The following is a 15,288-nucleotide window of genomic DNA, read 5'->3' as shown; positions in this document are numbered from 1 at the left end:
CCCCCCCCCCTTCAGGCTCTGTCTCAGTCTCAAAAATAAACATTTAAAAAATTTTTTAATAAAAAAAAATACAACGGTGGAAAAATAAGACAGTAATATTTCATTCCCTCGGGTGTTTAAAAACATCACAAGTTAAAACTGTGCCAATAAAGTATACATTTGTAACCCATTCTAAATAGTCTTCTCTTCTGTCCTCTATTTTAGCATTGCATGTATAATAATGTAAAATTAACAATGAAGGAGGGGCGCCTGGGTGGCTCAGTCGGTTAAGCGTCCGACTTTGGCTCAGGTCACGATCTCACGGTCCGTGAATTCGAGCCCCGCGTCAGGCTCTGGGCTGATGGCTCAGAGCGTGGAGCCTGCTTCCAATTCTGTGTCTCCCTCTCTCTCTGCCCCTCCCCCATTCATGCTCTGTCTCTGTCTCAAAAATAAATAAACGTTAAAAAAAAAACAACAACAATGAAGGAGAAGAAACAGGATCTACAATGAATGAAACAAAAGGAAGAACAATGACTTCTATGGGGAGCAGGGGAATGAAAAATCTATATGGTAAGTATATTTCTAAATACACCTGGAATGATCAGACTCTAAGCCAAGACAAAAAGGATTATCAGTGACAAAACGGGAGGGGAAGGGAGAGAGAGAAGAAAAAACCTAATGACAAATGATACAATAAGACAAAGGTGAACTACCACTACCTTCTAGACAAGCATCAGATCAGCATATATACGTAATTTACATGCAAACTTGTGACTCCTTCTCTATCTGAAATATTTCATCAGAAAGAATGTTGACAAAGTCCCTACTTTTCACTTACCCTCCAAAGGTAGTCTAATCCTATTAACTCCAAATCATCCATCATATATGCCCTCCTTTTTGCTACTAGTTTTCCTTCTCGACAATTCACAGCTTTGAAGAATCGCTCAAAACATTTCATTCCGTTTTCAGTTAACAGGGAAGGATCAAGCTGAAGCACGTTACTTTCAAAGAAGTCTTTATTAATATCAGGATCCAAGTCTGGTTCGTCTCCCATCAACTTGGAATACCACTTAAAACAGGCTTCACGATCACAAAGGTAAACTGCATTCTCTGCTAAGCACTTCCATATTTGTTTTGCCTGAGGAGCACATAGCCACAGTTGGCCATCCTTCAATAAAAATCTTGGAAAAACATAGAAAATTAGCAATTAGATCTACATAATTTTTATCCTGAAAGGCAATCTAGCAGTATATGTAGAAATAATCCATATATCATAATTACATATTAATTACAGATAAGAAGATGTCAATTCTTATTGACATCTTAAGCTTACTTATTCCTCAACTTTCATCTTGTAGTAAAAAACCCTTAGGTATTCATTCATTCATTTAACAAGCACATACTGGGCACTTACAATGTGCCAGGAACTCTGTGAGGTGATTGAACTTAAACTGAATTAAGTATTTGTTTCCTGAACTTAAACAGTTTGGTCTTTGAATCCAGCCATTTCAAAACTATATTTAATGGGTTGTTTGACTTTTACCATTCCGCTAATATGCCATTATTGGAAAATGAGGTAGTTCCCAAGTGACTTTCACAGATAACCATTTCATTAACGAATTTTAGGTCAAAACTACGTAAGTTTTAATGCTTCCTGATGGTCTAAGATGCATCACTCAGTACCTCGCCACATTAAACAGAATAATCTACATATGACTTAAACTTTTTATGTCAGTATCTAACAGAATGCTTATCAATTATTCAGTGATGCTCTCTAGGGTCTTTTTAGTATTGTGACTACTGGTTATTAAGACAATGAAGGTGAATTTTGGGACAGTGGCAGTCTCTTCTATCATAGCTTTAGATTTCTTTCAGCATTCCTCCACCCACCCTGACTGCCCTATCTATGAAGGAAAGGAAACGAGACACTTTATTCTGAGTAGCACATAATTTTTAGCTCACATAATGATGATTCCCTGCCCAGTTAAAAAGTAAGGTGCATGTATTTCGTGGGAGTAGGTTCTCTCATTATCTCAAAGCATTTTGGGATCTCAACTCTAGGGTCTTTGATATTTTAAAAGCATTGGTGAGCTTAAAGAAGGTATCTAGCACCTTGTCCTACCTAACCCTGCTACTTCTAACTTATAGATATGATATGCAATGTCCTGTGTGGTAACATGAATTTGTTTTCAAAGTTTTTTGTTTGTTTTTTTAAAGTACAACAAGCAGAAAACTTTCTTAAAGCAAAAATTCTATTCTCAGGGCGCCTGGGTGGCACAGTCGGTTAAGCGTCCGACTTCAGCCAGGTCACGATCTTGCGGTCCGTGAGTTCGAGCCCCGCGTCAGGCTCTGGGCTGATGGCTCAGAGCCTGGAGCCTGTTTCCGATTCTGTGTCTCCCTCTCTCTCTGCCCCTCCCCCGTTCATGCTCTGTCTCTCTCTGTCCCAAAAATAAATAAACGTTGAAAAAAAAATTAAAAAAAAAATTCTATTCTCAAGTCTGATATATAAAAGCAGGGCTGCCCTAGTTGTTGGGAAGAGGAGGAAAGAAAGAAGAAATGGGGACCAAATCTCCACCGCTTGTTCAGAAATCTTGGAGGAAGCTCCTTAGAAGCCCTAAGGCTCCAAGACAGATTTCCAAAAATCACTGGTCTAATATAAAGAGCACCGACCCTGAAGTCAGACAGATCCAGTCGAGCAGTGCAATGCCATTATGTATGGGCTTCCAGATATCAAAGAAGCTATTAAGCCATGTCAATCTCCATTTTTTTATGAATCAAATGGGGATAATACCTGCCTTCCACATTGCTCTGAAGATTAAGTGTAAACTGTTTAACACAGGCCAAATATATTGTAAGTAATGTGAGGTTCTCTTCCCTTGAGTGTGTTTTGCTACAAGTCATGAAGACGGGTACTAACAAAGCAAGGAGCAGAATAGGTCCTCTGATTCCCAACTTGAATACAGTAGGACTCATAACCATTTTTCTGTTCTAGGAAACCTACGGGATACAACACAAACCCATCAATAACAATGACTCACTATGGAAGTGATTCTCAATCTGGGGAGGCAGGTCCTTCTATCCAGGTGGTTGAAAATCAAAACACACACAGAAAAAACATTTCACTTTAAACCAATGCTAAATTTCTTGGAATTTGGTGGCTAGAGTTTTTCCTCAAGTTACAATCATTATGTAACTATTTATGTAAATGTTTTCCAGTAAATAAGCACACAGTTCAATAAACAAGTCCTTAATTAACTGAGCTTAGGAGAAAATTCTCCAATGTATCAAAATAATAAACGCAATAGATTTCCCAAAGCACTGACAATCTGGGCATCTCTCTTAGCACACTTAGCAACTGAATAAGCACTTCTGCAGCCTGCGGTTTCTGAATTCACAAGAAACCGCTCATCAACAAAACTTTTTAACAATTTCAAATCTGTGAAGTCTGTGATCATTAAAGGCTAATTATCCCTGAGCAAATTCAAATTCAGCCAGGGACTACATTTAGCTTTGGCTCAAGGGAATAAACCTCTTTTCTTCATCCCCATCAGAATAATGTTATTCATTCAGATGGCCTCTGTCAGCCACTGCCAGGATGAACAAGACACCACTGGATGCAAACCACTCTTTCGAGGTGCTGGGCCAGCAGCCTTTTGACTCCATTTCCCTACGGACTAGGATACCATTAAGGTCAATACGATTCTCTAGCTAGTTCTGTCAAAGTATGGACATTTATTCTCTAAAAATAAACCTATTTCTAGCATAAAGAAACATGAAGGACAAGTATATACAAAAGCTTAAGATGTGTTCAAATACTGCAAAGAATAAGAGTTACAAATCAGCCAATAATTTTAAAGTATTTAACAATAAACACATAGGGAAATGTCCTTGGGACTTTCAGGTAATCATTTCCACGTGGGAAAATACGAGATGGCAGGGGAAAAGATCACCTAACAAAGACCTAACCATACAACAGCACATTAACTAAGCATTCCTTATCTGGGTCTTAAAGAGAGCAACACTGATAATTTAAAACAAACCTAAGGAAGTTAAGCCGTTCTTGGACTTCTTGAACATGACTATATCTACTTCCCAGCCTCACAGTTTGTGGGTCATAGTCTTCATGATCTGCAAATTAAGAAAAATCAGGCATTATACACATGGATACCCACATCACCAAATTTAATCAACAGAAATTTAAGTCAGTTAAAAAGCCATTAATTCTTTATTAAAAGGCAACCTGAAGTTTACTAATTAATTATTGATGGTTTCTACCCATCTCCTACCTTCCCGACAAAAATAAGCTTTTCTTTTACATAACCAAAGAAAATGATCTTTTATATGTGCTATCAAAAATAATTTTTCATCACAGCCCTTTTGCCTTATCTGTATACACAAGCAATTTTTGATTACAGCCTAAGACTGACCCGAGCGATCTGTGAAAATAAGCTACCAAGACAAAACTGTTTCAACTTCCTTCCTGTTCTACTAACAACTACCTTCATGGAGAAAAATTAGTTAAAATATTACTCATGTTTACCTAAAAACATAAGGTGCCATTCTGTATAGTTATCATAGTTATTACCAGTAGCATGTTACAAAAGTCTAGAACAGTCTCATAGAAATTCAAAAGAACTTACCCTTCAATCATGACCATGGGTAAGTGTTGGTCACTAAGCCTAGCTTAAACTATAAATTCCTTCTTAAAAAAAAAAAAAAAGCTAGTAGTAAACTCTTTGGTTTTACATTGATTTCAAATATACAATGGGTGGAAAAGTCTATTTGGAATGAAAGGCCACAGCAAAAAATCTTAAAAAGAACCTACTGTACTGAAAACACTATGGACAGTTGTTTTGTTTTGACTTCGTTGGAAAAAGTGGTGTCACCTGGAAATGGTCAAGTTCATCTGTGGCTTGGGGCTAAAGAGACACGAAGCAAATGCTGACAAGTGCTATCAAACATGAGGAAATCATTGACATTTCTTCCAGCAAGTTGTACAAAGTATGGAGGAACAAGAAATTGTGTGGCTTCCTTTAACATTAATTACTGATATTTGCATACCAGATCATGGACTTTATGGTACGTGTGTCCTACTGCCAAAGAATTCTAACTGTTTGAGACCTTCCAGAAATAGTAAAAAACTTCAAAACTAGTGGTTTCTTCTCTGAAGAAAATCTTGGGACTGATGTAAAGATGGAACATATATGGAACATAGAGTGTTTAAAAACATCTGCTTTTCGGGGCGCGTGCGTGGTTCAGTCAGTTACGCATCCCACTCTTCATTTCGGTTCAGGTCACAATCTCATGGTTTGTGAGTTCGAGCCTCACATCGGGCTCTGTGCTGACAGTGTAGAGCCTGCTTGGGATTCTCTCTCCCTCTCTGCCCTTGCCCCGCTGTGTGCGTGGGCTCTCAAAAAATAAACTTTAAACAAATAAATAAAATCTGCCTTTAATGTTTTTGGAAGAAAAGCAAAATATATTAGAACCGCTTTCTACTTCCACATGTATTGCCATCTACCAAAAGTCCTAAACATGTTTTCTCAACTTCCATCAAAGTCCATTTCCTCAAGATGCAGACTTAAAGCAGTTTCTCAAGAAACTGGATAGAAGATCAAATTCTAATCAACTATGCAGAACTTTTCTTTTTCAGAGAATTAGTCTTGAAATATCTGAATCATCAATGGACTTCAGTTGCCTTTTTTGTTATTGTCTAAACAAGGAGTTTATGCACAGCTTTGTTCGCCTGCCATGTTCCTTTTTAGGGGAAATTTTATATTTTAGTAATTTCACATCTAACACAAGTTTCAAAAATAATGGGTGAATTCCCTTATCAACTTCACCCACATTGACCAGTTGTTTACATTTCGCTGCATCTATTTCATTAGTTGCCACATATAACCTAAGTGTAATTTTTCTAAACCATTTGACAGTCAGTTGAAGACATAGCTCTGTACCTGCCCCCACTCCCCCGATACTTAAATATTTCCAAATAACGAAGACATTTGTTTAAATAAACACATTACAATTAACACTGATACAATACCGAAGTTAACTTTGATCATTTGGTCAAAGTGTTTCCATTAGGATTTTGCAGTGTAAACTTACTATTTTTCTCTTCTTCTTAAGTAGTGGGGAGATGCCTTCAGACTATGTAAGTATCTTGCTTCTTAAACTTTTACCCACTAGTTTTAATACCCCCATCCCTTTTTAGGTGCCAGCACTTTATCAAGAACTAGACCCTGGACAGCTGGCTGGCTCAGTTGGTAGAGCATGTAACTCTTGATCTTGGGGTTGTGAGTCTGAGCTCCATGTTAGGCATAAAGCCTCCTTCAAAAAAAATACACACAAAAAAATCCTGGAGAACCTGAACACAGGTTAGAACTTTGAAAATATTCAACGAATGTCAATAATCAAGAATAAATAGTCGAGAAATAAGACGATCCCTCATTGCTAAATAGAAAGGGAGAGACTTGACACGTTACTACAGAGGAGATTCTGGGCTGGCAGAACATAAACAGCATGTTTGGTGGTCTTCCTTGTAAACATTCAGCTCTAGTTAGCAGCCAAAGACGATGATGCATTTGTGACTTGTCCCATCCAACTGATGAGAGCAGGAGATAATAAATCAGACAAAATTAAATCCAAGTGGCTATGGCTAACATAAATTGGTTCTTGTCATTACAGAATGCAAATTGCCTAGAGACTGTTTAATAACTCATAAAAGCAGCTCAGTTTTGAGAAAGCATCAAGACATAACTCAAATACCATGAAAGTCTGAGCTGTGTAAACGTTTGTCATCTTTATTTTTGTCATTCTAAGTGTGAAGTAGGTTCTCAATGTAGTTTTGATTCACATTTCCTTAGTAACTAATGATACTGAGCATCTTTTTTGTGCTTTTGGCCATTGGAGAAATACAATATCCTCTGCCCATTTCCTAATTGGGTTGTGTTTTAATTGTTAAGAGTTCTTCTATATTTTGGATAGAAGTCCTTTATTAGACATAGGACTTAGATTTTTTTTTTCCAATTCTTGGACTGTCATTTTACTTTATTGAATCATTTGAAGCAGTTAAGTTTTAAGCTTTGATGTACTCCAATACACCACCTTTTCTCCTCCTTAGGCCACAAAAATTTGTTTTCTTCCTAAGACTTTTATACTTTTAGGTCTATGATCTATTTTAAGTTTTGTGTATGGTGTGAGGTAGGGGATCAAACTTTATTCTTCTAGATGTGCATATACAAACTTTCCAGCAACATTTATCAAAAAATCACTTCTTTTCCCACTGAATATTCTTCCCACTCACAAAAATCAGTTAACATAAATTTAACAATTTATTTCTAGACTATCTATTCCACTGATGCATACATCTATTCTCATGTTAGTACTACACTGTGTTATTTTGTATTAAGTTTTGAAATCAGGAATTATTATATATATAGGTCAGCCAACTTTAGTTTTCAGCAAATAAGATTATGTTGGCTATTATATGGTCCAACGGTCCCTTGCATTTCCACGATCTTTAGGATCAGCTGATCGATTTCTGTACAAAAGTTGGGATTTTTATAGGGATTATTTTGAATCTGTAGATCAATTTGCAGAGTACAATGACTGTAACAATATTAAAGTCTTCCATTCAATGAACACGGGCTGTCTGTCCATTTATTTAAATCTTTAACTGCTTTCCACAATTCTGTTCCATAGTTTAAAATGTACAAATTTTGGGGGTGCCTGGTTGGCTCAGTAAATGGAGCATGTGACTATCTCAAGGTTATGAGTTCAAGCCCCACGTTGGGTGTAGAGATTACTTTTTTAAAAATCTTAAAAAATAAAATGTACAAACAACTTTTGTATTTTTGTTCAATTGTAAGTATTTCATACTTTATGAAGCTATTGTAAATAAAATTATTTTCTTAATTTTATTTTCAGGTTGGTCATTACTGAGCATACAGAAATATAACTGACATTTGTACACTGATCTTAATTCCTGCCATCTAGTTTAACTCATTTATTAGCTTTAATAGATTTTAGTGGATTCTTAAAGATTTCTATATACAAGTGTTGATTTCTGTAATTACAGATACCTATGCCTCTTTTCAAATGTGGATGCTCATTTTTCTTGCCTAGTTGCTCAGGCTAGCACCTCCACAGAATGTTAAATGGAAGTGATTAGCATACACACCTTTATCTCATTCCTGATCCTGGGGGAAAGCAGCAGATCTTTCACCATTAAGTATGAAGTTAGCTAGGAGAGTTTTGAGATGCCCTTCATCAGGTTGATAAAGTCACCTTCTATTCTTAGTTTGTTCAATGATTTTAAAATGAAAAGGTATTGGATTTTGTCAAATACTTTTTCTTCACCTACTGAGAAGCAGTTTTGGTCTTTTATTCTATTGGTGTATCACAATGGACTTTTGGGTGTGAAATCAACATTGTGTTCCAGACATATGTTCTATTTAGTCATGATACATAGTCCTTGTTATATGTTGCTGAATTTGATTTGCCCTCCCCCCCCACCTTTTTTTTTAAAGGATTTTTAATCTTTACTCATAAGGGATACTGGTCCGTAGTTTTCTTCTGATGTCTTTGTATTGTTTTGGTATGAGGGTAATAATGGCTTCACAGAAGGCATTGAGAAGTGTACTTTTATTTTCTGAAAGAATTTGTGAAGGAGTGGTGGTAATTCTTCAAATGTTCAATAAAATTCACCAATGAAATGACCTGGTCCCAGAATTTCTTTGTGGTTTCTTTGTTACTCATTCAATTTTTTCACTTAAATTTATTCAAAATTTTAATTGCTTCTCCAATTTCAGCAATTTGGTACTCAATTTTTCTTGTAAGATCAGTAGAGATGGCCTCTTACTTTTGATTTTCATAATTGAGTCTCATTTTCTTAGCCTAGCTACAGGTTTGTCAATTTTGCTGACCTTTTCAAAAAACCAACTTTCAGTTCCATTGATCTCTAAGTTTTCTCTCCCTTACCTTACTTGATTTCAACTCTAATCTTATTTCCTTCCTTTGTTCTATGGGTTTAGTTTGCTCTTTCCTAGTTTCTGAAGGTTACTGATTTGGTAACTGTCTTCTTTACTATGAACACTCAGAGGTACAAATTTCCCTCTGAGCACTGACTTAGCAACTCTACCAAAGTTACCGCATTTTGTGTTTTCATTCATCTCAGTATATTCTCATTACACAGGTGTCATTTCTTCTTTGACCCACTGGTTAGTCAGGAGCATATAATGGACACGAACTTGTGAAATCCCCAAATTTCCTTAATTTACAATTTAATTCAACTGTGGACAAAAATCCTACTCTGTATGGCCTAGAATATGGTGTGTCCTACAAAATATTCTATTTGTACGTGAGAAGAAAGTACATTCTGCTCTTGTTGGATGGAGTATTCCTTATATGCCTGTTAGGTATGGATAATGGGTTTATAGTGTTCAAAATTTCTACAGGCACACAAGAGATACTGCAAGTTTGGTTCCAGACCCCCAAAACAAATCAAGTATTGCAATAAAGTAAGATGAAGTCTTTGGCTTTCCAATGCATATGAAAGTTAGGTATACTTTATACTATAGTCTATTAAGCATGAAATAGCATTATGTCTTAAAACACAACGTAAATACCTTAAAAATACTTTATTGCTAAAAAATGGTAATTATTTGAGTGCTCAAGTCATAATCACCAATCACAGATCACCTTAACAAATACAATAAAAGAGTTTAAAATCCTGAGAATTACCAAAATGTGACAGAGACATGAAGTGAACAAATGTTACTGGAAAAATGGCACTGATATAGACTTGCTCGATGCAGAGTTGTCATAAACCTTCAATTTGTAAAATATGCAGTTATCTTCAAAAAGCAGTAAAACAAGGCATAACTATATTTTCCCCCCTTAGGCTTTGAATGACTGGTGTCACCTGTCAGTCTAATTACTTTCTTTAGTATTTCTTGCAAGGCAAGTCTGCTAGCAATAAATTCTCTCAGCATTGATCTGGGAATGCCTTTATTTTGTCTTCATTTTTGAAAGATAGTTTTGCTGTATGTTACTTAGTTGTCAGGTCCCTCCACTGCCCCTAGCACTTCATATACGTTTATCCTAATACTTTCTAGTCTCCAATGTTCTACAAAACAAATTGTTAATTTTACTTGTGTTTCCTTATGAAGAGTTCATTTTTCTCTTACAACTTTCAAATTTTCTTACACCTATGAAGTGCCTGCATCTGGGTCTAACGTTACCTTACTTGGAATTCTTTAAGCTTCTTGGTATATGGGTTAAGGTTTCTAAATCCATCTAGGGAGTCTTCGGTGATGATGTTTTTTCCTGCTCCCTTCTGTCTCTTGCATCTCCTTCCGGTACTCCCACTGCATGCATGTTGGTACTCTTAACGATTTCCAGTATTTCTATAGGATTTTCATTCCTTCTTCACTGTTTTTCAGATTGCATAATCTCTATTCATCAATCTTAAATTCAGATTGAGTCTTCCGCAAGCTTGCAAGCTCTGTTCAGCCCCTGTTCCAAATTTTTCGTTTTGGGTATTGGAGTTTTCAACTCCAGAATTTCCATTTGATTCCTACTTTTTTAAAGAAAAAAATTCTATCTCGTTGACATTATTCTCAACTGTCACGATACTTTCCTTTAATTCATTAGACACAAGTTCATACAGCTCCTTGGGCATATTTGTAATAACTGCTTTCAAGTCTTTGTCTGCAAAGTCTACCATCTGGGCCCATTCAGAGGCAGTTTCTGTGGTCTGTATATATACGGGTGACACCTTTAATTTTTTTTTGGTTGAAATCTGGGTATTTAAATATATTATAGCAACCTAATTTTGACACCGCCCACCAACTCCCAGGTTGGTGTTGTTTGCTTGGTTGTTTAGTGAATAGTCTGAACTCTCTGAGGTCTATCTCACCCACAGTATTTTTCCTCCTTTTACCTTTCAGCCTTGCTATATGTAAGCTGTTCCTGCTACTTACAACATAAGCGCCTTATTGGTGAAATGCTGTAATTAAGTCCCGCTTTGGCTAGATTATTACCCTTTACCCTTTACCAGTGGATGTGAGTGGCTTGGAATGCTACCATCCCAGTTCAAGGAGTTTGTTTATGCCCCACATTCAATGACAAAGCTGCGATGTTTTCTTCCCACTCACTCAGGAGGGTGCAGAGGCATGATGCATAGTCTTCTTGACTACAAGGAATACGTTTTATTCCTTTTACTTTCAAAAGGGATCAAATTTTACTTTCAAGCCTGGCTTCCTAAGAGTTGTCCCCAGGTAACGGTAGCTTATTATTCACCCAGGGTTTGATCAGAAATTCAATTTAATACTTCAGCCACTGAAGCTCAAAACCTTTGCTAATGGAATGGTGCGTGGACTTAAGAATGTTTTCAACTTGTCCCGGTCTTGCTCTGATTGCTTCTGAGTGGGTGCAACCTAACACATGTGACCCCCTAGGGCTGACTACTCCCAGGAGGGCTCATCTTGTCTCTTGATCTAAAATCTGTTAGGGGCGCCTGGGTGGCGCAGTCGGTTAAGCGTCCGACTTCAGCCAGGTCACGATCTCGCGGTCCGGGAGTTCGAGCCCCGCGTCGGGCTCTGGGCTGATGGCCCAGAGCCTGGAGCCTGTTTCCGATTCTGTGTCTCCCTCTCTCTCTGCCCCTCCCCCGTTCATGCTCTGTCTCTCTCTGTCCCAAAAATAAATAAACGTTGAAAAAAAAAAAATTAAAAAAAAAAAATAAAATAAAATAAAATAAAATCTGTTAAACTCCTGGTTGCTCTGCTGTTTCATTTACCAACATGAGTACACGGAGCTGCAAGCACCCTCCTAATTGTTCTTCACCAAAATTTTAATAATATTCTTGGGAATGGCATGCTCTTGTCCAAATAAGGTGAATCCCTTGAAGCCTAACTGCTGAGCTCTTCATCCTCACAGCCCGTCTCTCACAAATCATGGGGTGCCTGGGTGGTTCAGTTAGTTAAGCATCCAACTTCGGCTCAGGGCATGATCTCACAGTTCGTGGGTTCGAGCCCTACGTCGGGCTCTGTGCTGACAGCTCAGAGCCTGGAACCTGTTTCAGATTCTGGGTCTCCTTTACTCTTTGCCCCTCCTCTGCTCATGCTCTCTTTCTCTCTCTCAAATCTAAGCAAACATTAAAATTTAAAAAAAAAACTTTAAAATTTTCTTCAGTGAAATGGTTCTTTTGTTGAGAAGATCCACTGAGCATCTTACTCCCACCATTCAAAAAATTAAATCCCTCATCCCTTGGTTTTTTATGATCATCACATGTTCCACATATATTAGTTGATACTTCCCTTTCTTTCAGCATAGGCTGAAGAGTCTGTACTTCATTTAATGGTTTACTTACTTTTATTTATTTTGGCCTAATTTTCACCAGTAAGAACCAACTCCTATTTTTTTTTTTTTTTTGACATGTCGACAAGATTCTTTAAGCCCTTTCTCAATTTCTAAAGTAAGATGTTGGAGGATCATATTTACTTTCCTTACACAGACCTTGGAAATAACCATCACTCTAGAGAACTATAAGCCATTCATAAAATGGATACTAAATTAATTTTTTTTAAGTCACAAAGAACCCACACAGACTTAGCCATATTTCATGGCTGTTGTGTAGGAATGAGCCAGAGCTGAAAAAGTCTAGCCTAGGATTTGACCTTAACCCACAGCACTGTTGGTGAATGACACTCATGAAGAAATTGTTTATGTGGAAAAACATTCCTAAAAATTGCCAGTACTAGATGTAAGAGGTTGGGAAGAAGTCATGGGGAAGTGGTAGTCTATAGAAAATAGAATGCAGGGGTGCATGAGTGGCTTAGTTGTTAAGCATCTGACTCGGTTTTGGCTCAGGTCATGATCTTACAGTTCATGAGTTCGAGCCCCATGGCAGGCTCTTCTATCTAGAAGCCAGGGAAAAACGGTAAATAAAACTATCAATAAGCGTTCAAGCCAGTACAATGACAATCCTATCATAAGGCAAAACTTGAGTGAAAATTAAAAGTGGTTTTTTACTTTGTTGTATACATTAAAAAACTTTTAAAGGATGACTTGGTAAGCACCATTATCCGAAGGCACTACTACTAGTAAGAACATACGAGGGGTGCCTGGGTGGCTCGGTTGGGCAGCTGACTTCAGCTCAGGTCATGATCTCACGGTTCGTGGATCGAGTCCTGCATCAGGCTCTGTGCTTACAGCCTAGAGCCTGGAGACTGTTTCAGATTCTGTGTCTCCCTCGGGTCTCTGGCCCTCCCTGGCTCACGCTCTCTCTCAAAAATAAACATTTAAAAAAAAAAAAAGAATACAGGAATAAATACTGGAATTTTAATAAACTCATTAACTTTATCTAAATAATAATAAAACAGGAGGTAGAATCAGCTGACCTAAGTACTGTGAAAACATTTTATTCCAAAGCAAAAGACACAAGTGGACATGAAACATGAGCAGGACAAATATGTGACGCTGATGTAATAGTTACCAGAAATTAAGACTATCAGTACATTCTGAAACCTTGATGTATCATGCTAGATAACAGGTCTCATACCTAATGAGATCTTATAAAACATTTCTATTATACAGAGACAAAGGCTGTAATTTACTTTAGAATTTCAAATTCAGAAATTGGTGGTTGACCTTATCACAAAAGTGACTTAATGCTGCAAAAAGCTTATTGTGTAGGAGAATCTTACTAGTTGTAAAATATACTTCCCCCCACCCCCCCACGCCATATTTAAGGATTAAGGTCTTAATCAGAGGAGTACCGTAATGAGGAAAAGTTATCAAAATTAGGAAAAAAACATAAGGTGTGTCAATGAATTTAAGGGAACATCCATAGCAACAAAAACTCAAGTGCTTAATATGTACTAGGCATTGTTCTCACATAAATAACTTGCCCAAGGTCATACGCCTAGCTAGTGTAGGTCATTTTTCACAAGTAGACAATCTGACTATGAAGAGTCATACCTCTCATTTTATGGAACTACAGGCAATTTAAGGAGGGAAAACTAAAGACTGAAAAACATTCTTTTGACAATGAAATTGAGAAGAGGCAATGACTTATATGGAACTGGACTAAAACGAAGCTGGAAACCCAAGTGAGGCTGAACTGCACAAGCAACATCATCTCCTGAGTGTCCCGACAGCACAGTACTCAACTTCTGGCAATGAAATAAATTAAAACATCACATACAAATGAAGTAAGCAAAATTAGCATTGCAGCGCGTATGATTTATATGGCTCCATTTTGGGGGAAGGCCTGCAATGGCATATGTGAGGACTTTGTACCAGCAAGAAGAGAGGAGATCCTAACAAAGAATCTACATTATGCTAAACTGAGCCCAGAGGCTCCCAGTGACTGGGTGTATTACATGCAAACCTCTGGTGCTTCTCTCAGATTTTGGTTGCATTTGGTACAGAGCATAAATCACATGGTCACAGGTCTATACTGCTCCAATTATTCTATCATGCTTAGAAGGAACTCGGGCCTAAAATGATAAAAGATCATTGCCTGGGGCCTAACAGCCTCCTGATGCTTAGACTGCTTACCTAGCTCTACAATCTACTGCCTAGGAGGACTCAGCTGGCCCAGAGGGTGGGGTACATGGAAGAATAAACAGCCAACACAATCAGGTGGCATACCTGAAGAACTGCTTAATTTTTCTATTATGCTTATCTGAATTTTATATGGTAACATATATCCTGTAAATGTTAAAGAAATCCTATGATTTATCAGCATCTTAAGATTTTATTCAAGAATGCCAAGAACCCAATCTACTCTTCAAATAAGGAGTATCCGAAATATCATTTTTGGGGTGTCTAAGTAGCTCAGTCAGTTAAGCATCCAACTCGTAATTTTGGCTCAGGTCATGATCTCGCGGTTCACGGGATCAAGCCCTGTGTTGTGCTCTGCACTGACAGTGCTGATCCTGAGATTCTCAGTCTCTCCCCAATTCTCTCTCTCCGAAAAATAAACTTTTAAAAATCATTTTTAATATATACTATTGGCTTCTGCAGACTCTTATCTAGCATAACATGTTAAATGAGTAGCATGTTCAGTAACCATTATGTTCAATTCAATCTCTAGCACTGGTAGTAGCATAAAATTTTCTATCTACAGCTATGGGAACAAAGTTTGGTTTACATGACAGTAGAATACGTACTAAAAACCAATCTGTACTCTAGCACAGATAGACACGGCTGTCAGAGAGGAAAAGAGTATTGAAACCGAGTTTTACATATGGCAGGAACTTAAAAACTGGCTGTTGAAACCTCAGGAAACTCTACCCTGACACG

The 15,288-nt window shown here is 37.4% G+C and overlaps 1 protein-coding gene across 2 annotated transcripts in view; it reads right to left on the bottom strand.

The window, feature by feature from the left end:
• Nucleotides 1-15,288, bottom strand: part of USP9X (ubiquitin specific peptidase 9 X-linked) — a 128,277-nt gene that overhangs the window by 58,410 nt on the left and 54,579 nt on the right. For both annotated transcript variants that reach the window (XM_040468837.1, XM_040468838.1), the window contains exons 15-16: nucleotides 4,020-4,107; nucleotides 818-1,160 (exon numbers count right to left, since the gene is read on the bottom strand). In XM_040468837.1, coding sequence (XP_040324771.1) covers nucleotides 818-1,160; nucleotides 4,020-4,107 — 431 coding nt within the window. The remainder of the gene's footprint in view (nucleotides 1-817; nucleotides 1,161-4,019; nucleotides 4,108-15,288) is intronic.

The sequence above is a fragment of the Herpailurus yagouaroundi genome, unplaced genomic scaffold (genome assembly GCF_014898765.1).
Source record: "Herpailurus yagouaroundi ecotype Mexico unplaced genomic scaffold, PumYag 67793, whole genome shotgun sequence".
In the NCBI taxonomy this organism is placed as follows: Eukaryota; Metazoa; Chordata; class Mammalia; order Carnivora; family Felidae; genus Herpailurus; species Herpailurus yagouaroundi.
The sequence above is the reverse complement of the archived record's forward strand: the minus strand, read 5'-3'. Positions and strand labels throughout refer to the sequence as shown.